This window comes from Pinus tabuliformis, chromosome 5_2 (assembly GCF_031772625.1).
Source record: "Pinus tabuliformis cultivar Carrire ecotype Pingquan chromosome 5_2, CPIR1, whole genome shotgun sequence".
In the NCBI taxonomy this organism is placed as follows: Eukaryota; Viridiplantae; Streptophyta; class Pinopsida; order Pinales; family Pinaceae; genus Pinus; species Pinus tabuliformis.
Window position 1 is genome coordinate 296,883,064 of NC_142306.1, and position 27,575 is coordinate 296,910,638.

General features: G+C 39.1%; 1 protein-coding gene across 1 annotated transcript in view; it reads right to left on the bottom strand.

Annotated features, from left to right (window-relative positions):
* Window positions 1–22,510, bottom strand: part of LOC149158726 (putative ABC transporter C family member 15) — a 399,865-nt gene extending 377,355 nt beyond the window's left edge. The window contains exons 1-3 of the mRNA XM_089436293.1: window positions 22,085–22,510; window positions 20,416–20,504; window positions 18,225–20,307 (exon numbers count right to left, since the gene is read on the bottom strand). Of these exons, the coding sequence (XP_089292419.1) occupies window positions 18,225–20,297 (2,073 nt within the window). The 5' untranslated portion in view covers window positions 20,298–20,307; window positions 20,416–20,504; window positions 22,085–22,510. The remainder of the gene's footprint in view (window positions 1–18,224; window positions 20,308–20,415; window positions 20,505–22,084) is intronic.
* Window positions 22,511–27,575: the final 5,065 nt, after the last annotated feature.

A 27,575-nucleotide genomic window follows, 5' to 3' on the forward strand; every position in this document is an offset into this window, starting at 1 on the left:
AGTTCCTATGGGCCGACGCTGCAAATACCGCCGTGTATGTTCAAAATCAATGCCCTCATCAACCATTGGACTCCAAGACTCCCGAAGAAATGTTCACTGGTAAGAAACCCGATGTCTCTCATTTGAGAATTTTCGGAAGCCCCGTATATTTTCATGTGCCAAAAGAGAAAAGAAGCAAATTGGGTGCATCTGGGAAGAAAGGAGTCTTTGTAGGCTATATTGAAAATTCCAAGGGATATGGAATTTATGTGGTTGGTCAAACGGAAGTTGAGGTAAGTCATGATGTCACTTTCGACGAAGATATGGCCCTTAGAAAGATCAACAACCTTCCTATCCCAAGGAATGACAAAGAAGCTAACACTGGAAAACAGAATGCAAAAGAAGATGAAACGATGCTGAATGTTGATGAACCTATTGATCTTGTTGATCCTCCTCCTCAAGGGCCCTCCCCCTCCAAGAGGAGACCCTCATGTCTTAGGGAGACTCTTGAAGATGCCAAGAGACATATTGCACCAAAGGGGACTTTCTGTGAAAGCAAGACGCTGAACAGGTATCAAGGATACTTGACTGTCATGAGCACTATCATTCCAAATGAACCTTCATCATTTGAAGAAGTCGTGAAGCAACAAGTATGGAAGGATGCTATGAATGAAGAATACAAGTCAATTATGAAGAATGATATCTGGGATGTGGTCCCTAGACACCAGGAAAACTTGGTTGTCACCTCTAAGTGGCTCTACAAAATCAAGCATGGAGCTGATTGAAGTGAAGAGAAGTTCAAGGCTCGCTTTGTTGCTCGAGGCTTCTCTCAAAAGGAAGGTATAGATTACAATGAGATATTTGCACTTGTTGCCCGATACACCACCATCCGCTCGATCATAGCCCTTGCTGCCTTGCAAGGATGGAACCTACATCAAATGGATGTCAAGACTACTTTCTTGCATGGTTCGATCAAAGAGGAAGTCTATGTGGAACAACCCGAGGGGTTTGAGGTTCATGACCGGGAATCTCATGTATGTAGGTTGAAGAAATCTCTTTATGGTTTGAAGCAAGCACCCCAGCTTGGTATGAGAGGATCAATAACTATCTAATGAAGCTGAGATTCACTAGAAGTGAAGTCGATCTGAACCTTTACTTTAAGGTTGAAAATGATAAACCTCTCATTCTAGTACTTTATGTGGATGACCTCTTTCTGACAGGTGAAAACCCTCTCATTAACAAATGTAAGAGGGAGTTGGCTTCTGAGTTTGAGACGAAGGACCTAGGACCGATGCACTACTTCCTAGGGTTGGAGGTCTGGCAAAGGCCAGGTGAAATTTTCCTATCTCAAGGAAAATATGTTGTAAAGATATTGGAAAGATTTGGGATGGTAGACTACAAGCCTGTGACTACCCCAATGGAACTTAACTTTAAGAAGTTATGTGGTAGTGCTGCTGGACCTGAATTGGGAAATGCTTCTGAGTATCGTCAACTCATAGGAGCACTGATGTTCTTGGTGAACTCTCGTCTGGACATATGTTTTGCAGTTAACACATTGAGCCAATATATGGTTGAGCCTCATCATATACATTGGATTGGTGCCAAGAATCTTCTGAGATATCTTCGGGGCACAATCACTCATGGACTGAGATACACTGCTGAGATGTGAAGTTGCATGGTTATTCTAATGCTGATTGGGCTGGCAGTATGGTAGATCTCAAGAGCACTTCTGGATGTTGTTTTTCTTTGGGTTTTGCTTCGATATCCTGGATGAGCAGGAAGCAGAAATCGATTGCCTTGAGCACCACTGAGGCCGAATACATAGCTGCTAGTATGGCCTCCTGTGAAGCTGTCTGGTTGAGGAAGCTCTTCAGTGAGCTGTTTGGACATGTGTTGGATACCACCATGATCCTCTGCGACAACTAGAGTGGGATCCGATTATCAGAGAATCCCGTGTTTCATGATCGCTCCAAGCATATAGATATCAGGTACCATTTTATCCGGGATATGGTACAATGAGAAGCAATAAGGCTCCATCACATTGGGATTGATGAGAAAGTCGTCGATATTCTAACAAAGCCCCTGGGAAAGGTCAAGTTCTTGGCCTTTCGAGAACGACTTGGAGTCGTGGAGAGACCCTCTTATGAGGGTCTTGTATGATATGGACATTGAGCTCTGGGAGCTCCAAGGGGCTCGGGGTACTTCTTGGAGCGATGAAAAACCATAGGGTTAGTGGTTCAACTTTCCCCTAGTGGTTTGTTGTGTACAGGGTGAGTGGTTCAGCGTTTCCCTGTGATACCCCTTGATGACATGTAGGCAGGATGAGTGGTTCATCCTTCTCCTGCTGAGACATCCTACCCATGCAGTCTGAGATTCATGGGAAGTACCTCTCATCTGGCCAATGAGTAGGGAAATGAAGATAGGGACCATAGTACTACCAATGGACGCATCGTGTACTACTGTACTCCCTATGCTAGGATGACCAATATTGATCTGGGATCAATTGGAACTGACTTTGGGTCAGTGAGAATGGTATGAGACACTCTCTTTTGATTGGAATTGACTTCAGGTCAGTAAGAGTAGTAAGAGACACTCTTTTACTCGGGTCTGACTTTGGGTCAGTAGAGAATGGTATGATACATTCTCAATCACTTCTTCTTCTTCATAGTTCAGCATAGCAGAGCAATGTATTGATGGCAGAGATAGTACAGACTGACAGATGGACTAGCAGATGGAGTTCTCCCTAATTGAGAGGGAGTGTTAAAATTGGCAACTAGGGCCACACTCTACATGGGTCATCTTATTTATGATAACCGATATTTTTCTTGGATTCCTCTCTCCAAAAGGTGTAGGATTGATCTAAAGATCATCCAATTCCGACATTTACAAATGAAGTTATGAATTTATTTTGATTATGGACAAATTATCAAGGTCGGACAGCAAAGTTATGTAGGCTCAGAAACCCAACAGTCACATTTATTCATCCTCAACGTTTGCTATAAATACATGATGCCTTAGCCTCATTTGGACACACTCATCCTAACACATCTCTCTCTCTCCTCATCTGATTGGGTACACATTTTCTGGGCAGATTTCTCTCTCACACTAGCGAAGGAAAGGAGGACAACATTTTGTTTTGGGTGTTGACCAACGTTGACCAAATTTCAGGAAGTGTTTTGACCAGCGTTGACCAGCCACATTGACTTGTTTGACTATGTTTTTGGGTGAGATATTTCTGCTTGGGCAAGCCACGTTTTCGGACACAAAAATCGAGGTCAAACATTGACTTTGACCAGCGTTGACTGCAGTTAGGGTTGACCACAGGGTTGGTTGTTTGACCAGGTTTGACTGGACTGTTTTGGGTTGTTTTGAGGGCTGATTCATCTTGTTGTTTGGAGGCCGAAGTTGACTGAAGTTGACCATTTTGTTGAGGTCAAATCTACCCTGTTGACCAGCGTTGACTTTTCTGGTTAGGGCTCTTTTATTACTGTTACAAAATATCATATTTGTAAATTGTACTATCTCCCTCTGCTGAACTATTGAAGACTAAAAGAAGAATTGATCAAGGGTTTCCCCACATTGGGGTTTGTCCCTCGCTGGTGCCATATCTTGTGTCCTCTTGTCTTGGCTTGTCTTCCACAGTTTATGTTTATGTTCTATCTGCATTTTACTATCATGTTGATGTGATTGCTAATCTGGATATTGATATTGGGCTAATAAAGAAATTGAAGTAAAATTGCTCTAAAGCATAGAACATACCATTGTTGCCTAAAATTAACAAAACAAAACGACATTCAAGACCCTTCCTTCTTCCAAGTCACCTAATAATCCATGCCAAATTCCCAAATGAAAAACAAACTTAAGCACTCGATTACACAATGAATAACATACCTTTTGGGTCATATTACCCACCTTCTAACATGTGCTCTTGACAAATGGGCGAGGAAACACACAACTGATGCAAGTGGCACATCACATCGGCTACAAGGTGGCTGTCAGGGGTTGTTGGTTGCCGGCTGGAAGACGATGATTAGGAGAAATTCTCTCCTAGGGGTACCCACTTTTCGTGGGTAATAGGTCCAAAAATGAAAACATTGACATCATAGAGGAAATCAGGGAAAGCATAAAAAATATCGACAAAACTAAAAAACACAAATTATCCATTTTTTTTCAATTTTTTAAACATATAAGTAATAACAACATCAAATAAATGAATTTACACATAAATCCACACCCTTGGTTCAAGACAAACCAGTCTCCTCCTTTGTCCTCTGTTTTTTTGCAAAATGAACCAAAAATTCTGCTTTAAAGTAAGGGTTGTCCATGGATGGGCACTCTTTTGGTATGGTGCACGATATATTGTGCTTTTTGAAAAGTGTAAAATGTTATTGCAAAGGGAAAATGTGCACATTTTTCTTTGTGATAACATCGCCAAAGGGTTTGATGCAGAAAAGTGTGTGATGTTGGCAATAAATCACATTTTGCAACACTGGTTAATACTACTCCCCATCCAAGATCTCAGGGAATAGGAGAATTCTACAAAGTTATTCTTTGGCATACATGCATACATACATAAATGATGATGATGATGATGATGATGAACATCTGTTGAGACTAACCTTGGTCTATCGTACCTATAAACTTTATTAATTACTATGACTTATCATGTTTTTATTATCGAATAACCTGGAGATGGAATTTTCGAGTTCCATCTGATTTTTATGGGTTAATAAGCTATGGAGTTTAGTTTTATTATACATTAGAGGAAATTTAAGCCTAAAAGTGGCCTCCTAACGAAAAATAATAAAATAATAGTTAAAATAATAAAATAAGAGTTATGAATTTTGGAGGGAAAAGAAGAAAACTATTTTTTTAATTGTATTTTTGGCTTATCTCCTTATAGATTTACTCAAATTTCAAGTGTAGGCACTTGTTGGATGAGAAATTAAATTCCACATCCAACGAGTACCCATTATGCATACTTTTGAGAATACCCACATTGATAAAATTGAAGATAAATTTAAAAAGTGTGTTGAACACACTTTTTAAATTTATCTTCAACTTTTATCAATGTGGGTATTCTCAAAAGTATGCATAATGGGTACTCATTGGATGTGGAATTTAATTTGGCATCCAACGAGGGGAAGTGGTTAATTAATCGAGATTAATTGAGAAACCGATTTTTTTCTAGTGACTTCTAGAAAAGTGATTGAATAAAGTCAATATGATCTTAGCCATCGATTGGAATTAGATCATGGCCATTGATTTCTCAATAAGAGATTATAAGAGCAGATTGATGCGGCTTTTGGAGATCATTTGAACAAGCAAAATTGTAGTGATAGCAAGGGCACAGTGATAGTGTGGATGACACCAGCAGCAGGGTTTCAGCCAGAGAAATTGAGGAGAGAATTTCTAGAGAAATTCTTCATAGAGAGTCTAGCTTTCTAAGAGAAGGAAGGAGGTCGAATTATTTTGCAAGAGTGAGGACAAATTAGCCAACGCGAATTGCTAGTTTATCCAGTGTGAGTTGTTAAAGGCTCGTTTTTATTGCTAGTTGCCAGATTGATTTCCTGGAAGCAGTGCGAGTGCGTTTCTGGAGTTGTTGGAGGTGGAGAAATTCATTGGATATATTTTCCGGAGGAAATTTGAGCTTCAAGAAGAGTCAGTGTACATTTCCAGTGGCCTATGTGAGTAACAGGAGGAAGTGTGAGTTGCATAAAGAGGGTCGAGTTTGTTTTCAGAGGATTTTGTAGTTCACTTTGGCCAATAGAAGTGAAGGAAAAATATTGCCAGAGCTTTGCTAGTAAGAGGCAAGAATTTTATGTAATCCTTAGTTTTCTGAAGAATAATAAAACCCTCATCTGCAAAACTGGTTTTCCCACGGTGGGTTTTTTCCAGGGACAATTTGTCCAAAAATATCGGTGTCTATTATTTGTGTGTGATATTTTCTCAGTTCTTGTGATTTAATTTTGGTGAAGTTGCAACAGTGTTTTATTCAGTATTTTCTGTATATAATTTACAGAAGACAAATAATGTCTTAACGATAGGTGAATAATAACCAGATTAGCTGCAACATTTTTTTTTATTTTTTACATCCTCTTTTACCGGGACTCTTCCCATCGATGAAAATCCATAAAGAGCAGTGGGTTTTGGCTGAGGTGATATTGGGCCTCTACCCCATTGTTAGCACTTTGTCTAGCCCTTTCCTTGCAGGGTTTCGCTCTCCAAGGCTTGCTATATTTTGCAGTAACATTTTTGGTGTCAATGTCAAGGACGAAGCGAGTTAGCTTTATCCCTACCGATAATATAGATCTTTATTTGGCAACTCCATTGGAAGAATGAAGCCCTTTTTCTTCATTAAACCTCAAAGTCAATGCTTGTAGGGTGAAGCAAGCATATTTCAAGGCATTTCAAGTTCACCTTGGCAACTCCATATCTGAATCTTATGAAAATTTAAAGAAATGGCTCACTGGAAGGGCCTATTCTATATGCTTCAAATGATGATCCTCATCCAAATTTTATTAGTGGCCAAGAAGAGCTTGATTGCCCTCTTAATGAATCTCTTGGAAGCCATGAAATTGAGGAATCTCCTCAACACCTTGAAAGGGGGTTGTGGTTCTTCCCAAAATATGATGATTGTAGCACAACTTGTTCTTTCCTTAACAATCAGGATGATGTGATTATGGATATGTATGGGCCTTCTATCTCTTCATGTCATAAGGGGGATATGCTTGAGCTTTCTCTTCATCAAAATTTTATGAGCTTGGTCACTAAATTCTCCATTCTTTTGGTGCAATAAAGGTGGTGCAAGGTGGATTCCTCTTTGCCCTCCTCATCCATGATCCTTGATACGTGATTCTCATATGTTCCTGCCTCCCACCTTACCATTCGTCAAGTAAATTTTGCAATGGAAAATGTGATATTTGGGTGCCCTGCCTCATAATCATTCATAGGAGAAAATGTTGCTACATTTATTTAATAATATGTTGGTTACATTTGCTATATGACTATACCTAGGTCATGCATGGTGTGAATGTTATGCATAGTAATGTAGTTTTCATTTCATATTTCTTTTGCATATCTAACACCATCATATTATGTTCTCATGCTAGATTATACTACATATAGATTAGATTGCACCTGGAATAGATTTACTTTTCTATATGTTTTATTATTTGATGAAAAACATGGGCAATAAAAGTATGTCCAATGCACATGCTCCCAAATAGTTGTATTGTGATGTGCAAAATACAGATCTGTGATCCTAGAAGATTGATGAAATTCTCATGAACTCCTTCTTCGAGTACATGGACCATGCGCTCTATGGTGAGCTCATGTCCCAGTTGAAGCCATATGCTACCCACCAAAAGTGGATGACCCCATAGGAGATTTTTTCTCCTGGTCGTCTCTTCCAGGCAGTAGTTAGCAACCCTTGACAACCACCAAGTAACTGATGCAATGTGTCATTCTTATCTATGTCACCTGCTTCAGTTGTATGTTTCCTCACCCATTTTTCAAGAGCACATGTTGGAAGGTGGTCAATTTGACCCAAAAGGTACTTTACTCATTATGTAATCGGGTGCTTATGCTTGTTTTTCATTTGAGCATTTGGCATGGATTATGGGGTGACTTGGAAGAAGGAATGGTTTTGATCATGGTTTTGTTCCTTCACCTTGAATGGGGGGTTAATTTTCTATCCTAGTCCAATGGGACCACCCCTCATGGCCCATGGCTTTAGGAAGGGCAATACTTGGTAAACCATGATTGAGATAGCATGGTTATGTTTTCCCCATTCTATACTTATCACTTCCCTTCGTACATTACAATCCCTACACTCCACCTCCCATCTTCAAGTCCACTTGACCATGGTTCCATTGGGATTTAGCATACCCTCTCCCCTTTTCCACATATCTAGGTCGGGCCTGGAAATTTTTCCCTAGGAAGTTGATGCAGCTAAAAGAAAAGGAAAGAGCATATCATGGCCACAAGTAAGAAACAAAAGAAAGAAAATTATAAAATGAAAAATATGGTTGGTACATTAGCATTAGCATGTGGGAAAAAGCCAAACATGAGCTTTACCCCTTATCATTATGGCCATCACTCGGTTCCTAAGGCCAATGTTACCCTACCACATCATGGAAGGAACCCTTGCATGTCCCAACCCCTGGTGGGCGATGAAATGTCCCACCACTAATGGGGTAACCACTACTACACATCATTCAAAGCATGATCTCATTTCCTAGAGCTTTGGGTAGTGATACAAAGAAAAATCAGGAAAAAGCAAAAGGAAATATGAAGGGTGGAAAAACAAAGGCCGAGGTAACTCATGCATCCATGATTTCTCCCTCCTCACATTTGTACGCCCAAAATGTGGAATTCCTCATCATTTCTACCCATTTAACCATTGAATTTGGCCCTAAGACCCATTTTCCCCTCCATTCCATCATTATTCACATGACACCTATTGATTGAAGGAGATACTAGGGACCTATCTTTCCCCTTAGGGGCTAGGAACACCTAATAAGGTCGTCAATTAGCCACTCCTACCTTGGGACATAACACTATTACGTGATCAAAGCCTTGTATGAAGTGTCATTTTCCCCTTTATTACAAGCTTGGTCCACTAAGATGCACTAATGATGATTGTACCTAATGGTAGAGATGCAGCACTGGATATTGTGTGTGATTGGCAGGTTGTTTTCATCATGGGTTTGGCAACTTAACTGGGACCCAAGCCCACTAGAGAAGCATATGACACCCCATAGGTGAAGCGTTGAGAGCCATGGGACCCTTGTCACTTTTAGAGCATCATTCATATCCATGGGCACCCTCAGCACTTCAACAGGCTTACACTTTGCCCCATATTGGTCAAGAGATGATGCACTTGGACTAGCATGCCCCTGCTGACTTAGCAGTGATCACATGGTTTTGCAGCTAATCCAAGGCGCAAATGAGATTTTACTCACCACTTGAGACATGGGAAGGCTAGCACCATCCTCAAAGCCCTCAACGTTGGAGCAGAACTATGCTATTTCACCACCAGGAGACCCATGAGACCAACTTTTGTGCCCCAAACCCAAAACTAGGGCCCACAAGATGATTTGCATGGAATTCTAGAGGCCAACCCTTAGACCTTGATTTTAGGATCCCTCTACACTCACTTTGGCACTAGAGGAGCCCTATGCTTGCCTAAAGGAGGCCTATGCAAGCATGACATTAGAATTTCGTCCCTCCTATGGGTTAATTATCATGTTTTTCACATTGACTATAAGGTCATCTTGTGACCTTACCTAGTATTTGCCCATTATTCTTTTAATTGAGAGGATAACAGGCTAAAATTAGACATCATTGGAGACATATATATTGGAGAGGCCTCATTTGATCTCTCTCATTATCAACTTAGTGAATTCGTACCTCTTTAGAGAACTCGCACTTTCTTATTGTGGGTGAATGGAGATCACAAGATGCACTTTCATGTTTGGAAATTGATTTTGGATATTCTTAGGAGCTATTTTTGGTTTAATGGAAGAATATATTGCATGTTATCTTGTAAGTGAATCCTATCGCTGAATATCTTTTATTTAATGTCTAATGCATGGAACTATTGATTCTAGGTTAAAATTTTGTGCCCTAATTTGTTGAAGCTCAATTTATTGAAGAATATCTAAATGAATGTTGTATGCAATACTCATCATAACATTTAATGAATGTTCCTAGTGGTGATCTCCTTGTATCTCTCCGATGAAACTCCATTTTTCCATTGAATGGGTAAATACGGGAAATTCGATAGGTAGGGCATCAAATTTCAGCCTCCTCGGGAACAAATTTGGCTTATCTTAAGCATCCTAGACTCCATATGTCCATAGGACAAGGCACTAGTCCTATAACTTGGTGATCATCTTGAAATTTCCTACACAAAATTTATCTCCTTAAATTCGGTCCTTTTAAGGTTAGGAAGGAGAATCTAGGGCTTAGAGCAAAATTCTAGGGAGGAGGGTTTTTGGTGGTTTGAGAGCCTAAACATCAAAATTTAGGTCTTGACTACATGACCTATCATTTTGGTGGGCATCCACTCAAGTTTCATCCATAAAATATCTTTCCCTAGGTGTTTCCCTAAGAGGGAAACCCTAGTTTCTTCTTCCTCAACTTGAGGACTTTCTTGAAGGTTTCATGAGCCTTGTAATTATTGGAATCCATCACAAGGAACCTTTTCTCTTTGTTCTTGACCTTTACAACTCCCATCATCATTAAATACTTCCAACCCTAGGTCTTGCACCTTCCTTTTCTAGGTCTTTTCATTGAGAGTGAATTGCTTCCTTAAAGAAGCCTTTGAACTTATATTGTGTATCTCTCTTGGATAAGCCCTAGTGAAATCATCTTATACCTTATCTACAACCTATTTATCTTAGAATTGATTTCTTCTTCTCTTTCCGGGACTCATCCCATCAGTAAAAATCTGTAAAAGCAGGGGGTTTTGGTTGAGGTGGCATTGGGCCTATTTCTGCACAAACTAGCAGGCCTTGTAAATAGGAAAAAGCTAGAGGAAACAACAACACTTGGGACAGAGGCCCACTGTCACCACAAACTAAGTCCCCTAATCTTCTCAGATTTTCACCGACGGGAGGAGTTCCAGTATGACTCACTTGTGATAGATATGTATCTATGGTGGGTTTGAAGTGAGGGAAGGTGGCTCATTCAATGGAAAGGTTTAATAAATGTGCGAGCTAGTAAGACTTTCCATGAAAATCCCCTTAAAAGGAAGGCTACATGAGACCTAAGGTTGATATATTTGGCGAGATATGAGTTCATCCAAGGTCAAGATAGACAAGAGAAAAGGAAATTAATGATTTACTCCAACAAATACTAAAGAAAATGCCTTTAAAGAATCCCCAAGTTGAAGGATTAGCTTCTAGGGTTCCCTCTTGGTGTGATGGCTAGGGAATCAAATTTTCGAGATTCCACCATAGGAAATCTACCAAAACTTGAGAATCACTACAGGAGACACTAAAGAAGAGTTCTATCTAGACAAAATTCAAGGCACACTCCTCTAATGGATTTCACACCAATCCCTAGAGAGGCCTCCTTATCCTTAAAGGGATGAGGAAAATAAGGTGAAAAGGAGGTGAAAGAAAGATGATTGATCAATGTGAGAGTGATCACCAAGGATTTAAGACCAATACCTAGCAATTGAGAATTGGAGTCAAAGGTAGCCTTGATAAGGAAACTCGCTCTTCAAGAAGGCCTGGAAGAAATTTCACTACCTTTAATGGAAGAAACAACAAAACAACTTCTAGATATTTACACTTCAATGGCAATAGTTAATGGAGTTTCAAGAATGCATATGCAACTAATCCCCTAGGAACATTCATTCTTTAATTATCTATGAGGAACACATGCAAAATTTCCCAATAGTTTCAATGCTTAAACAATATTTCATTAACTAGGGAACTTTATTAACCATGAGACTATATTCCATGTATTAGATATTAATCAAAATCAGCAATATAGCATTAAATAACACTTAAAAGACAATGAAGAACATATCCATCCATCATCATGCCAAAAAGAAGCTCCAAGGGAGATAGAAAAATTAACCAAACATCAAAATTCATCCAACTTGTCCAAATTCATCCTCAAATTGCAAGTTCGAAATTCTCAATTCTCAAGAAGAGATATCGAAAATCCAAAGTGTCATGCTAGGGAGAGACTAGCTCTCTTCTATTTATACAAGTGCTAAGAGTTGAAAATATGAAAAATGAAGCCCCACTTTTCCCTAATGTGCTAAGTAACCCACCCATGGTTACAAGCCAACCATGATAACTCAAGAAATAAATCGAATAAGCCCTCTTAAGCCCACACGAGGATGACATGGAGGCCTAGAGGGGCAGCGTTGAGGCCTCATGTGCTAAGGATGACAGTGAGGGCCTAAAAAATGATGGTGAAGAGGGGGTGCCCTCCATATGTTGCAAAACATCTCCAAACCCCTATTTGGGCTTGGTGGGCTCCAAATGGGTCTCATAGGTCTCCAAATGGCTCATGATCAAGACGATGCTCAATCAATGAGGGATAGAAGATGACACATTCCCTCTCATGTCTGCCTATGAAAGACATAACCTCCTCTGGGCCCTGGATCAGCTGCCAAGTGTCGGGTGCAATGTATAGCCGGTTGGGCAACATGGTCCAAGTGCATCATCATCCCTGAATAACTAGGGCACGAGCAAGAGCAAGCAAATGGTGGTGCTGAAGAATCCCATGGCGTGGCAATCAATGCTCTGCATGGATGAAGGCCCATGGCTCATAACACTCACCCTACAAATGCCGTTGTGATCCTTTGGACAGCTTGGATCCCATATATGGAGGCCAAGTCTAAGATGAAAACCCACCTACAATCCTGTCTAAGATCCAACATATCTCCTCACCTTCCAATACAATAATCCATTAGTGCAATTGAGTAAATAATCTTGCAAATAAAGGGCATAAGTGGACACTTCATAGTGGGTTTCCCTTCCTAATTTGGGGCTTTAGACATCCACTAGTGTTACCCTCCTTGGAAAGAGAGGTTAATGAAGGACCCTATTAGGTGGTTTCAACTTTTAAGGGAATAATAGGTCCAAGGTAAAGCTTTCAAATGGAAAGTGGCATGTGAAATAATGATGGAACAGAGTGGGGACATAGGGAAGGCTCCAAGCTACATATCATGGTACAAGGGTAGCTATGATGAAGGAGGCCCACAACTTGGTTGTATGAATGTGAAAAAGAAATCGTGGTACATGAGTTACCTCGGCCTTTGTTTTTCCACCCTTCTTCATTTGCCTTTTTCCTTTTATCGATTTTTCATCATTTTATTGCTTGGGGCTCAAGCAGATGAGAGCATGATGTGTATGATATAGCAGCGATTACCCCCTTGAGGTGTCGAAATTCATCACCCACCAGAGGTTGGAACATTCATGGGTTCCTTAACGATGCAAGGGGCACTCATAGGGGCCCTAGAAACTAGGGTGATGGCCATAAATATTAGGGGGTAGAGCTCACGTTTATCTTTTTTCCCATGTGCTAAATTTTATTGTCTCGGCTATCTTTTGTATTTTGTGGTACATTTCCTGTTATATGTGGCCATATTACGCTGTATCTTTCTTTTTAGCTACATCAACCTCTGGGGCACCGTTCCAAGCCCGACTTAAGGTGTGGAGAAGGGGAGGGGGAAGGCTAACACCTTGTGGACCCAATGGAAAAATGTGGACCTAGATGGGGAAATGTGAAAAAAGGGCTTGTAATGAGTGGATGGGAGTGAGATATATGGTGTCGGGAAGCAGGGCCATGCAACCAAAATCAGGGTAGTGCCACTCCTAAAGCTAGTAGCCAATAAATAAGATCCCACTGGACTAATATACAAGATTAACCCCCCAAGCTCAGGTAAGGGAACAAGAGTACAGTCAAAGCCCTTCATTCTTCTAAGTCACCCAATAATCCATGCCCAAGTGTGCCCAAGAAAAACAAGCATAAACACCCAATTAGATAATGAAACATCATACCTTCGAGGTTGGATGACCCACCTTCAAACATATGAGAATAGTAGCACATCAAAGCTATCAGGTGGCTACAAGGGGTTGTTGGCTGTCGGATGAAGACAAATCTAGGAGAAAAATTCTCCTACAGGGGTCACTCACTGGTGGTGGGTAATAGGGCCTTTACCCCATTTGTTAGCACTTTGTCTATTTCTTGTCTTGTAGTGTTTTAACTCTCCAAGGCCTGCTAGATTTTGCAGTAACAATGCCAAGAATAGCTCCAAAGAATATCCAAAAATCAGCTCTAAATGTCAAAGTGCATCCAAGATCCAATATAATCCAAGAGAACAAGAAGTGCGAGTCTCTCTAAGAGGTCAAAAATCCAAAGAAGTGTGATGATGTGAGATGAAATGACATCTCACAAATATATTTGAGGTTTAACATGTAATTTAGCCTACAAGCCCCTAAAGTTATAAAATAATGTGCAACAAAGCCTCAAGAACACAAACCCGACCTATTAACCAATTTGAAATAAAGATAAACCTCCAACAAGAGGGCCGAAATATTGACGTCATGCATGCATGGGCCTCTAGAGGGCTGACATTGAGGCCTTCTTATGCCATGTCAAGTGTAAAGGACCTCTAGAATCATGATGGAGGGGTTGGCCCATCTGTCTTGGTGCAAATCATCTTGTGGACCACTAAATATGGTTTGGGGCACAAAAATAGGTCTCATGGGGCTTCAAGTAGTGAAATCTTTGTCTCTGCTCCAACGTTGAGGGAACTAAAGATGGTGCTAGCCCTCCCGTGTCTCATGGTATGAGACAAACCTCATTTGGGCCCTGGAACAACTGCCTGACCCTCATGAAGTGCTAAGCTGGCCGGGGGCATGCTGGTCCAGGTGCATCATCTCATGGATAATATAGGGCAAGGTACAAAAGCTATGGGTGCTGAAGGTGCCCATGGTTGTGAATGATGCTAAAAAATGGCTAGAGTCCCATGGCTCTCAATGCATCACTTGTGGGTGTCAATATGTCCCTCTAGAGGAACTATACCCCAATTAAGTTGTCGAGACCTATAGATTGAACCATCTACCAATTTCACACAATATCCAATGCTGCAACTTTCATCATCGGGTACATTAATCATTAGTGCATCTAAGTGGAACACGCTTGAAATAAATGGGCATAATAACACTTCATATGTGGCTTCTCTTCCAAAATTTGGGTCCTAGTCACTTAATGGTGTTACCTCCCTAGGTAAGAGTGGCTAATAGACGACCCTATTAGGCATTTCCAAACCTCAAAGGTAAGTGACACATCCTCAGTCCTCCCTTCAATCAATACCTGTCATGTGAATAATGATGGAACAGAGGGGGGGAAAGGAACTCCATGGCCAACTTCCATGGTCGAACGGACTAGTTATGATGCAATACCTCATCTTGGGTGTATAAATGTGAGGAGGGAGCAATCGTGGATGCATGAGTTACCTCGGGCTTTGTTTTTCAACTCCTCTATATTTCCTTTTACTTTTTCTTGAATTTTCCTTGTATTACTACTCGTAGCTTAAGGAATGAGAGCTTGCTTCGTATGATGTATAACAGTTATTACCCCCTTTAGGATGGGACAATTCATTTCCCATCAGGGGTTGGCACATGTAAGGGTTCTTTTTCTTCTATGAGATAGTGTAATATTGGACCAGGAATGGGGTGATGGCCATATGATAGAGGTAGAGCTCATGCTTGGCTTTTGTCCCCCACGTGCTATTTTATAAGTCCCGAATATCTTTTGCATTTTAATTTTTCTTTGTTCTTCTTGTGGCCATTATATGCTCTTTCGTTTTCTTTTAGTTGCATCAACCTTCCCAGGTGCATTTCCAAGCCCTACCCGAGGTATGAAGATGTGTGGATGCTGAATCCCAATGAACAAATGGTCAGTTGACCCAAAGAAGGGAGGTGGAATAAGGGCTCGTAATGTATGGAGGGGAGTGATAAGTGTGGAAAAGGGATAGATGGGACACACTATCTCAATCATGGATTCCCAACTAATGCCCCTTCCTAAAGCCATGGGCCATTAGGGGTGTTCCCACTAGACTAGGATAGAAAATTAAACCCCCATTTAAGGTGAGGGACAAAAACTATGGCCAAGACCCTTCTTTCTTTCAAGTCACCCCATAATCCATGTTAAAATGCCCAAATACAAACAAACATAAGCACCCAATTGCATAATGAATAAAGTACCTTTTGATCAAAAGCCCACCTTCCAACATGTGCTCTTGACAAATGGGCGAGGTAGCATATGACTAATGCAAATGGTGGAGATATGAATGGTACCTGACACCGGCTACAAAGTGGCTTTTAGGGACTATTGGATGCCGGATGGAAGAGATGAATAGGAAAAAAGTTTCTCCTAGGGGTCACCCACTTTTGGTGGGTAACAAAACTTTCAATTTGAATAGTGTTACATGGGCCCACACTCTCAAAGGTGGGGGGCATGCTAACACACTCTCAAAGGTGGGGGGCATGCTAACTTGTTCCCTACATAACTAAGCTGGAAAATATCTAAACAAAATAATTCTTGGACTCCCCCTTTTTGGGAAACTTTTTTAGGACTATAGAACATTTCACGACCAAAGTGACTTTTCATTTATGTTTCCATACCCTTAAATTTTTATTTATTTTATGATTTGAAAGGCAAAGTCCTGTATGACCCCCTATGACACTCTCTCCACACATCCCAAAGATGCATTTCCCCACTCCCATGCCCCAACAAACTTGGTGGAACATTGGATTTGAATTGCTCCGTATTTTACAGTGATAAACTAACACACAAATTGGTCAACCCCACTAGGTTATGAACTAAGTCACCATTCAAAAACTTAGTATGCACTAATATAAAGGCTAAACCATAAAGATGCAATAATTAACAAAAGGCATACGTTAATGCACATTTTCATACAATCACTATTGCATCAATTAGGATATACTCCAATATAATAAAACCTCTCATCAATAAATAAGGAGGTTGTTATTCAACTCTCACTGTGGCTCCATGTATATTTTATTTATAAATATTTGTAAAATGGAAATCTGAAAAGACACATCTCCTCACTTTAACAATATATTATTTTTTAACAATAATCACCTTTCCTTATTCCTAAGTTATAACCTCTAATTATCTCCCTTACAGCTACAGAACTATATTTAATTTTCCTTCAACCCAGTTAGTATGATGTGGGTAGAATATTGTCATGTTCAAGTTACACACAATGGCTGTCAGTTTACCCTGTGCGGATTCATTCCATCTATAATGCTTTGTCTATCTCTATTATTCTCAATAAAAATTGCTACCTCATTCCTTCTATATAATGCGTTTAACATGTCATATCTTTTCTGCCAGCCCCAATCCACTTGCTACTTTATACAACTTACCTTGGTTTTGTCCTTTATCTCTTTAAACGTTCGTATCACAATTCTGATGTTGTCATTGGTCATGCAATTCACATGTCTAGTCTATATGCCCTCCATTTCAATGCTGCTACAAATCCTTGACCATTCTGTTTCGGCCTTCGAATCCTGTTGATACAGATAGCTTTATAGCTTATTCGTTTTAAACCCAATATTCGGCTAACAATTGATTTATCATTTCTATGCTCTTTGCCAATGTAAACGAGTCTTGTATTGTTCTTCAAAAGTTATATAATGGATTGTCAGTGAGTATATGCTGTTGCCGAATGCATATCGACTGTGTTTTGTCATTTAGTGGAGTGCCAATCAGTTTTATGTTGTTCTTCTCTGCTTGTTTTAGTCAGTTGTCCACTATTCCTTATTCCATCCTTCACCACTCATGAAGCAAGCATCAAAACAAGAACACAAAAAGTATACAGTGATAGAGCATGGTGTTCACTCAACCAAGTTCTATCAGATTTATGATTGTTGATAGCATGCAAAGCATTGGAGCAAGTGAACACTTGAATAATGCCTTGAGAACGATTGACTACTGAAGCAAGCTTCAATACTAAGAATAAATACTAAGCTCTAGGAACACTATCAAACCAGGGCTAGAACACAAAGCAAGCATCAAGATAGAAAGCAAAGCATATGGAGCAACCATCCCCTTGTAAGCCCGCAGGACTTAGTGGGAATGGATCCCATGATCTCCCTAGGCATCACACCAAAGCGAACAAGAATGAGAATAAAGACTAAGCTCTAGGAACACTATCAAACCAGGGCTAGAACACAAATCAAGCATCTAGATAGAGAGCAAATATTACTGAGCAACTGGTAAACCCGCAGGACTTAGTAGGAATGGATCCCATGATCTCCCTAGGCATCACACCATAGCTGAAAAGGGTCGAACCTGTTTTGTTCTTATACAAAGCAATATATGAAGCCAATATCATATAGTGCACTAATCTCATAGAGTAAATACATGCTTCAGAGTATGTCAATGTGGGTTTCATCTGCAAAAATTACTGTCTGCTTTGTTTTTACGTTCACTGGCATAACACCTTTTCTGCTCACATAATTCCAAATAATTAGATTCATAAGCATAACCTTAATCTAGCATAATAGGTTAGCCACTATGTTAGATTGTATTTAACTACAAGGTATGGGTTGTTCCTTCAAAAGTTTTGCATGCATGATCTGCATAACATAATGACATTTACACTCAGACAACATTGATCACTCTACTTAACTAAAAATAGCAAAAAAATGCACACAACAATGGATTTTACTTACAGTTCCGGTGATTTTTTCCATCTCTCCAAGTATACATGATAGCAGTGCAGATTTGCCTGAGCCAACCATCCCTACAATGGCTATGAAAGATGAAGGTCTCACATATAAATTTATATTATTAAGAATCGGCCCTTCATCTTCAGGACACCACTTGAATGACCCATCTATAATTGACAAAGCATATTCAGCTCCCTCGTAAAGCTTTTCAACGGCCTCCGCATTCAGCTCATCACTGTGGATATAATTTTCAAGTCGATGAAAAGAAACAACAGCTTGTGCTGCTGCACTGAGTAATCCAGGAAAGGATGTCAGAGGGCCTTGGAGAATGCGAAAAGTTAAAATTGCAGTAAAAACTCGGCCTGGTGTAAGTTCTATTTGCATCAGTAGGCATGAGGCAAAGGATATAACAGAAACTGCAAGAGGCGATAACCACAGCAGAAAATTACTTATAGCAGTAGTATTCATAACCCTCATTATCCAAATACGTTCTTTAGCGCGAGCAGCCTCAACTTTCCTATGAAACCATTCTTGCCAGGCCTGCAATTTAATAACCTTCATGTTGCTTATTGCTTCATTAGTGACCTTCATACGGTTATCTTTGGAAGATAGTGCTTGTGTCATATATTTCTGTTGTTTAGAGGCTATAAATAGACAAAAACACATTATAATTACCATAGTAACCAAGCCAGCCAGCACAGCAAGTCGAATCACGCCAAAGAGAATAAGCAATGCAATGCATATCTGAATTGGCATTGACCAAAGGTCATGGACACTTCTAACCATCCTAGTCACTATATCCACATCAACTGACATATAGTTCACAATTTTCCCCATTCCATGGCTTTGCCGAGCAGAATTTGAAAGGCATATACCCTTTTGATAAACTTTAGAAATTAGTGATGATTGCACTGACAATGTAAGTTTGCCACAAAGAAAATTGTATTGATGATCTATAGTTACTTCAGAAAACTTAGCTAGAAACAGTACAAATACAAGTGCCGTTCCATTGTACCACAAAGCTTCTTTGTTTGTGGTGACATTTATGAAGCTCTGTATTAGGAGTGGGCCCACATACATCACAGACAATTTTGCAAGGGCCAAAACAGCAGTGAAACTAAATTGCTTCCAGAAAGACTGTAACAGAGCTAATACAAGAGAACATCGCCTTGATTGCAACTTTGATTGGAGTAGAGCAGAAACACTTTCTGCTTTATCTTGAGGTCTAAGCATAGGTATATCCTGAACATTAATGGCATAATTCTGCCCAGCAGCCAGCAGAGAATTCAACCAGAAAAAGGTCAACCTGCTTATAAATCCTGAGCCAGCATAACTTGTTAGGGTTCCAGAGTTCTTCTTCTGAGGGAGAGACAATTTATCAGTTAATAAATTTTTAGAAAGAGTATCAGAATTTTCCATCAGTACTACTTTTGTAGAACCTTGGATAGCAATCGCCAAAAGTGTTGATATTAGTGGCAGAGTCGCAAGCAATATGGAATCATTGAATATGATATGAAACGAATGAGAGTTGTCACTCATGAACGAAGCTGCACGTGAAAGCATTTCATATACCCACAGGATGAAACTAGAGACCCACCAGCCTCTCAAAAGAAAATGATGTGAAGATGACCCAGACCTCTTTTCGAAACTGATAAGAAGAAGTGAAAGCGACCAAGTCATTGCTTGAGAACATAGAAACACCATGTGAGGAAAACTGGCATGACGTTGTCTGCCATGATAAGCAACCCAGCAATGAACAATAGTGGTCATGGAGTGAGTTATGCTTAGAACTACTGTGATGATTTGAACGGTAAGTAAATTTCCCCTCGTTACAACAATCCTTTGACCTTCTGCAACTCGGTTATGATGCCAGAGATTGGTGCTCCAAATTGCATATATCGCAAACCCCAGAAATGCAGCTGAAAAAGCAGTCTGTATAACCAAGGAAACCAATTCTTCAATGTTTTGTGAGAGGAGAACCAGAAGCAACCATTGCAAGAGGGCCATAAACGATATCTTCATCTCAAGACTGCTCAAAGCCAACCAGGATAGCCTTGTGATTGAATCCTTCAACATGTCAATAATTCTATATACAATTCAAGAACAGAAAAATTAGCATTGCAGACAAAAGTCAGGGACAAGCATATTTTAAATTAAAAAATACGACAAAGCAAAAATGTAGTCAGTTGCTCACCATCCATTCTTGTTTTATAGTCAAATTCACACTGCTTCGACAATGTAGACCTAAACTTTGTCAGAAACCATGTCTAAGATAGAGGTCATCTGAGAACAACAATACATCATTCATTTTATTTATGTCAATATAATGGTATCTGCAAAACCTCTAGCTTTCGGATTTGCAACAAGGATAGAATTATCCTTTGGAAAATCTGAAAAAATAAGAAACCATTGTCTAAATATAGAAAACTCACAAATAAATGCAATTAAAAAATGTTCCAGATAAACACTTGAAATATTTATGTTGCTAGTAGGTAATAGAAAAGCAAGACAACCAAGTAGACTGACTGATAGTCGGAAATAACCATGTCTCAATGTCAAGCTATGGCCAAAGTTGTAGCAACATACATAACGTTTATTCTAATAAAAAATTAAGGATGATATATCATACTGCGGCCAAAGTTGCAGCATACATAATATTTATCCAAATCAGAAATTAAGGATGATATATCGTATTTCATATCACCTTGAACCATCCATGTCTAGTGCCAACACTTGAGGACATATAAATGGAAGTTTTAACTGTTCAGCACGGCTTTTCTCATGACCCGTGGCACAGCTTTTCCTAGGTCCCATAGCAGGCCTACTGATCATTTATCTCCTTTCATGCTGAATCTTGTGCCAGAGGAAATACAATTGATATGCGGACCACATATTTGCAGATATAGGTTTAGAATTGTGATTGAAGACTGCTTGTAAATTGAAATTTCAGCTCAATAAGTTCTTGTACCCTTCTAAAATGTTAAATGTACTTCTACAAAACTCTCCAGTCAAAACAAAAGGGCATATGACATTAAAAAGTTATATAGGCATGCTTTGATATAGATCCTCTCCCCCACACCCCTTTCTTTTCATAGTGAGAAAATTTGTATGTTCTGCAGTAAAAAACTTTCAAGAACTAGATATGGGCTTTTTCTATACTGTCAACTAAAACTAATAATCTTTAAATTTCGGATCGTGTGGCTTTACAGAAATTTAATTCCAAATGCATTACTGAAACATATTGGCAAAAATTAAAGCAAATAGCAAAGACCTGGTTTGGTCTTTCGTGTGGAATTGCATTTTCAATTACAAAGTTTAAGACTCGTATTAAAGTTTCGTAACCTTGCCATGCTATATATCGGTTCAAATGAAAAAGTGTGGTTTCAGAACCATAGAGTAATTAGAACTCCTAGCGAAATTAAATAAACGACAGTTTGACATTTGTTGTGGACTTACATTTACAGGCACAAAGATCAAGCTTCCCAACCGAAACGAATATCTATAATCACTCTCTCTTTCAAGCTCAAACTTAAGAGCTCGCAGAGTAGTCCCAATATACTGTTTCTTTTTCTTGGGAGTTGATAAATTAAAGTTAAAAAAGCCCAAAATATTTGAAGAGGCGTAACAAACACTAGACACTTCAAAGTTGTGCTATTACTTAGCGAATTTCGTTAAATCTGGCAGAAACAGTGAATTATGTGCTTCAGCAGGAAAACCCAGAAAATTGTCGAGTTTTTCGTTTTCCAGTTTGGAAGTGGAAAACTGAAGAAATAACGCCTAGTAAGCTTGCACTTCCAATTTGGCAGCAAGTTAAAGTTTAGCATTAGTCGACTCAAAGGAGCGAGGAGTCGAAACGAAATTACCTGGAAAGCCCGAATCCAGCAAGTCTCGAATCTATCAATTTCCAGATTCAAGGGCGATTCCGGGCCCTTGAATGAAGTATCTTTTTTTTCAATAAATTAAAATTCGTGGAAGGCGAAATTGTCTGAGCGCGTGATATTCGTTGGAAGTGGGAAAAAAGGGACTTCAGATAGTGGAAGCTGACAACGCCAGGATTGGTTGCTTCGAGTTCCGTAAAAGCAGAGTAAATAATTAGTAAATAGTTATATGGAGAAGGATTGGTTGTTTCGAGTTCCGTAAAAGCAGACTAAATAATTAGTAAATAGCTATATAAAGAAGGCAGCCGTTGGGCGATTTATTGCAGTGCTACCTTCCTCGAGAACCCATCTGCGCGCCCGGGAATTTTAATTAGCATTGTCTAACTAGGTGAAGGTGAATTTTGTTCGGAATCAGTTGATTTTTTTCCAATAAATCTGACGGTGGAATTGTTTTTTTGGAAATACATTAGGTACCCAATTTCAAAAATTTCCCCCAAATTTTATCAAAATTTCCATTGGTTTCCGGAAGAAAAAAAATAAAAATAAAAATAATTGGACTACTCTATTTATCTTGCTGTCAAGTACGTTTTATATATAATTGTGAGCCTGAGGTAGGTTTGCAATTAGTTATACAAAGATATTTGTAAGCATAATAGTGCTATAACACTATTTTTTTTTTAGAATGTCTTTACTCCAATATTTCTTTGTATTTTTCAGTGTATATAAAATTCTCCTTTCGGGTGGATCTACCGAATAATGATGACCATAAATAAAATATTTCCAGTAGATTTATAAGAAATAGGTGCATCTAAACACATTGTTTAAGTTAATCTCTGTCTAAATCACTCACCTGAAAAAAATATATAAAAATAAAAAAACGTTTTGTGGAACATCAAATTCAGGCGTGCATGCATTTCGGCTTTCTATTTCCATAAATCCTTAATTTCGTGCAAGTAAGCCAAGTTGACGGAAGAGATTCATACTACTGTCAAAGGAAGAAGAAAATTCTTTTAACTAAAAGAATTATTAAACAATTATATGAGGGTGGTTTGGCAAAGAACCATCACGAATGATCAACGCTTTGAAGCTTTTGATTGTGGCATTTATTGAGGTATAGCATAACATCTATTTTCTCAATAAATCAAAAATCATGGAAGGCGCATTGTCTGAGAGCGTGATATTTGTGGATAGTGGAAAAAGAAAGAGACTTCAGGTAGTGGACGCTGACAAGGCTAGCTGCGATTGTCATAAATAATATATACATAATATTTAGTGGTTAGTTATATGGAGAAGGTAGCTGTGCGGTGGTTTATTTTTATTTCCAGCTGGTGTGATTAAAAAAAAATGGTTTTTTAGTTTATTTTTTTTAAAATTGAATAAGAATTTATTGAAATTATAAATTTTTGATGAGTAATTTTTGCATAGTCCAAATACACTAAATTTTTTCAAAATACTAAATTTATATATAATAAAAAAACCAATTTAAATAACATAAATCAAATTTTATTTTAAATTTTTTTACAAAATTTTAATAACCAAAAAATCACACTAAAAACAACTCTATTGTCATTCTTACTTGGGCGAACCCAACTTAATCGCACGCAAAGATGGGTTGTCTGAAATCCGGTGAGAAGATATTCAGATTACTGTGTGTAAATATACACTATGAAAAACAGAATTATTAAGCAATTATACAGTGGTGGTCTGCCACGGAACGATCATGAATGATCAGCTACCAGGCCCTTGAATCAAGTATCCATTTTCTCATTGGCTTAAAGTTCATGGAAGCAAACATTATCTGGACACGTGATATTCGTTGACAGTGATAAAAATAAAAAAGAGTTCGGGTAGTGGAAGGTGATGTTAGTTGACAGTGGAAAAATAAAGTCCGGTAGTGAAAGCTGGCAACACCAGTGTGATTGTTAGTTTGCGCAAACCATATAAGCTTCCCTTGTATATTAAATGCTACGCAGTTCTGAACAGTGTAAATATTTTATAGGTTATGATATATATCATTGGGTTTAATTTAATTGATGTGTATTCGATATTATTTAATATTTATTTTTTATTTGGGTTTGTGTAAAACAAAATAATTAATAGTTAATTATTGGAAAGTAGTTACTAAGTAAGTTGTTATTAATTGTAATTATACCTGATAAAAGTTGATACACATCAAGTTAATGATATTGTAATATATTTTATAAAAAAATTGTACGGTGAATTGTATTGTTTTCTAAATTTGAGATTACATAAAAGATTTATGAGTTTTAAATTGATCTCTCACATAGAGACTCAACCAAAGCCAAAAATGAATTCTCCAAAGAGATGTAAGATAATTGAGTGGTAGAGTAGTCCAAAATCATACAAAAAAATAGTATGTTGGCCGATAGTAAACAAAATAGAGCAAGACCATGACACACAATCAGGTAGATGGGTCTAAGTCTGTGGCAGTGACTTAGATGGAGTTTTTATTATCTCCAATTGTGCCCCCCATTAAGGGAGGAATCCCAAGATGTTGCTCTATGCACTGCATCTGATTGTCCAAGTCTTTCATGTACCAATGCAAGTGCTCAAGGGAGTGAAGAATGTCTGTGTGGTGCTCATGTCGGTTTGGAGGACTCTGCCAAGTAAGAACTTCATATGCCAATTGATCTGAAAATGGAATGTACTTGTTTAAGGGTGCAAGGTATCCATTTCCCATAATTTCAAATGTGAGCTATACACTCCAAGTGACCTCTGAAAATGTAAAAACTTCTTATTTCTTATACAGAGATAGACTGTAGGGGCATTCACCGGACATGTCACCTCTAAAGAGAGCATGAGTTCCAGAGGCTACCTGGCCCTCTACAGGGTCTGCCTAAAGAAATAACAAAGTAAACACTTAGAAGTCTTTGACATACACATACTTGAAGTTTGATGTCTTGCGGAATAAGACAGATAACTTTCTGCAGCTGAATAGGTGATTATGTGTGTATGCAAGTTATGTATATTTGATGTTTAACACTTTATATCAATTTTGTTTAGCATATCATCTTCAGCAAATAAAGACATCAAAATGATAAAGCAGTTCACCCCTTCTAGGCTACATCTGCTGGACCAAGCCTCTCAAACTAGGCTTGTCCTCTTGTATTAAAAATGCTACAAAGGCTAATACAAGAATATGAGTGTCTCGAAAGACAGATCTGACTATAAATACAGAATCAGAATATAGGAATTAGCTAACCATGCTCTTTCCCAAACACTAAACAATGAAATTGTACCTTATACAGTACTTTCCCCAATTGGCCTTAGTGGCCCTTTAAACTTGCATGGAGAATTTCAAGGTGAAGATGACCTCAATTGGTTCTGAAACCTCTACCATTAGACTCAGAAGGTCGAAAAAAGCAGACATAGGCTTTTGAATCACCAAAAATGGATGAACATAGCCCCCAAACAGCTCAAGCACTGAAATGGCCCTAGTGGCTCTGAAAGCTTCCCTGAAGCTAAACAGTGAGAAGAATGCCTCAAAAGAAAAAACGAGATGTAGAAATGGATTCAGAATGCTGAAAAACTTCAGGAATGACCTTCGTTCCACATTCACTGGCTGCACAATTCCCAATGCAGCTCCTAAACTGATTTGGCCCTAGTGGCTCCTGGAACTTCCACGAAGCAAAATCACCTACAAATGACCTCATATGGCTGTGAAACCTGTGCCAATGGCTTCAGAAAGTCGAATATACCTAAAATCTATAAAAAAATTCGTCCAAAAAGGACTTTCCTAGCCAAAGTTATGGCTCATTGAAGATTTCCTCCAATTTGGCCTAGAATCACTCCAGCTAACTATAGTGGAGGTCCAGATAGGTCCGCAAATTATGGCGGGACAGCCCAAATTTGGCGCTCCACCAAAATTCCGCCAACTTGACTATTAGTTAACTCTGCATTCAGCGCACATCTGACCGGGATAGGTGGCTGGAGGTTTGTATCGAATTCTATGCCGGCGGTTTAAGTCTTGGCGCCTGGTTCTTGGCGTGAGGTCACGTGGTATGGGGGCTGGCCCCCTTCGGGCCCTGCCCAAATGAAGTTTAAACTTCATAAGTAATTTGGCCACATCTCATAACATGTATTGTTGCGTGGTGCAATGGTAAGGCGTTGCATTCTCCCATGGGAGGTCACGAGTTCAAACCACGTGCCCCCCCACTATTTTGATATACGCCATGATCCATGCTGATGTCATCAGGCCACGTGACAGTTTCTGGGCCTTCCACGTGACAGCTATTGATTCGCTGCCCAAAAGGAATATTCTGTGGAATATTTTTTTTTTTTTTTTTTTTTTGAAAAATATTTAAAAATTAAGGGTTATTGAGCGATTTTGTTTTTGGCATAACTTTCTCATACGGCGACCGTTTTTCGAACCATTTACGGCGCCGGAATCAGGAATATGAGCTCTATCTGGTCATTTGGGTTTGAGCTAGTTTTGAGCACTTTCATTTTTGACCATTTTACGACACTTGGTCCTTAGTTCCTGATCACACCTCCCAAATGAGAAGGCTTTTGGTCCCCAAAAGCTTACTGAATCTCTGAACTGAACTGTACAGAACTTAAGGAACAAAAATATCTTCTTCCATTCAACCAAAAGAGCATACTAATGCCAAAATGTCCTACCTTGCCAATTGTTGTCATGGCAACTTTTCGCTGCATAATCCAAGTACTTGTCGAATCCTGACCAAGTTCTTTCGCCAGAAAAATTTGAAATTGCAGGAACTAGCAATGAAACTTGCTGATATATGAGCTGAAATATTCCTCTGAACATGTGGGCTTGCCAACTGTCACAATGCCCATCCATGGCACCTCCGCTCCAAAGGAAGAGTTGCCTCCCAAATGATAAGGCTTTTACCGACTGTAGCATGCTGAATGTACTGCAAATGCTCATCCCAAACTCTTGGGATACTTGCTGCAAAAACTTCTTAAAAGAAGTAGAGAACCATGCTGAAATTTGAGCCCTCTTTGCATGCATGTTTTTCCAGCTCATGGGATTGTGCACAGCTTTGCACCAAATTCTTTCCCTGCACCAAATGACACCAAAGGTATCTTGTGCAACAAGACAATCATCAACAACAATTTGTTCTGAAATATGTTGAACAATGGACTCAACCATCAACATAACAAGTGTGTACACAACCGACACAAGTCGACGAAACATGTGCACCACAATCGACACAAGTCGATAATTAATGTGTGACACAATCGACAATGTAAAAGTGTGCTCACAAGCAACACTAGTCGACTGTCAACAAGATACATTTACAAACACATGGATGTATCAAAATCAATGAACTATATACAATTCGATAAACACACCTACAACATCTATGTACAGGTGCAACTTCAACTCTTCTTTTCTAAGACCAACAGGTACATCAACCCAATAAAAACACATGTGGGTGACAAGAGCTGAAATAGAGTGAGTCTCATACTCAGCTTTTTCCATCTTGCAACT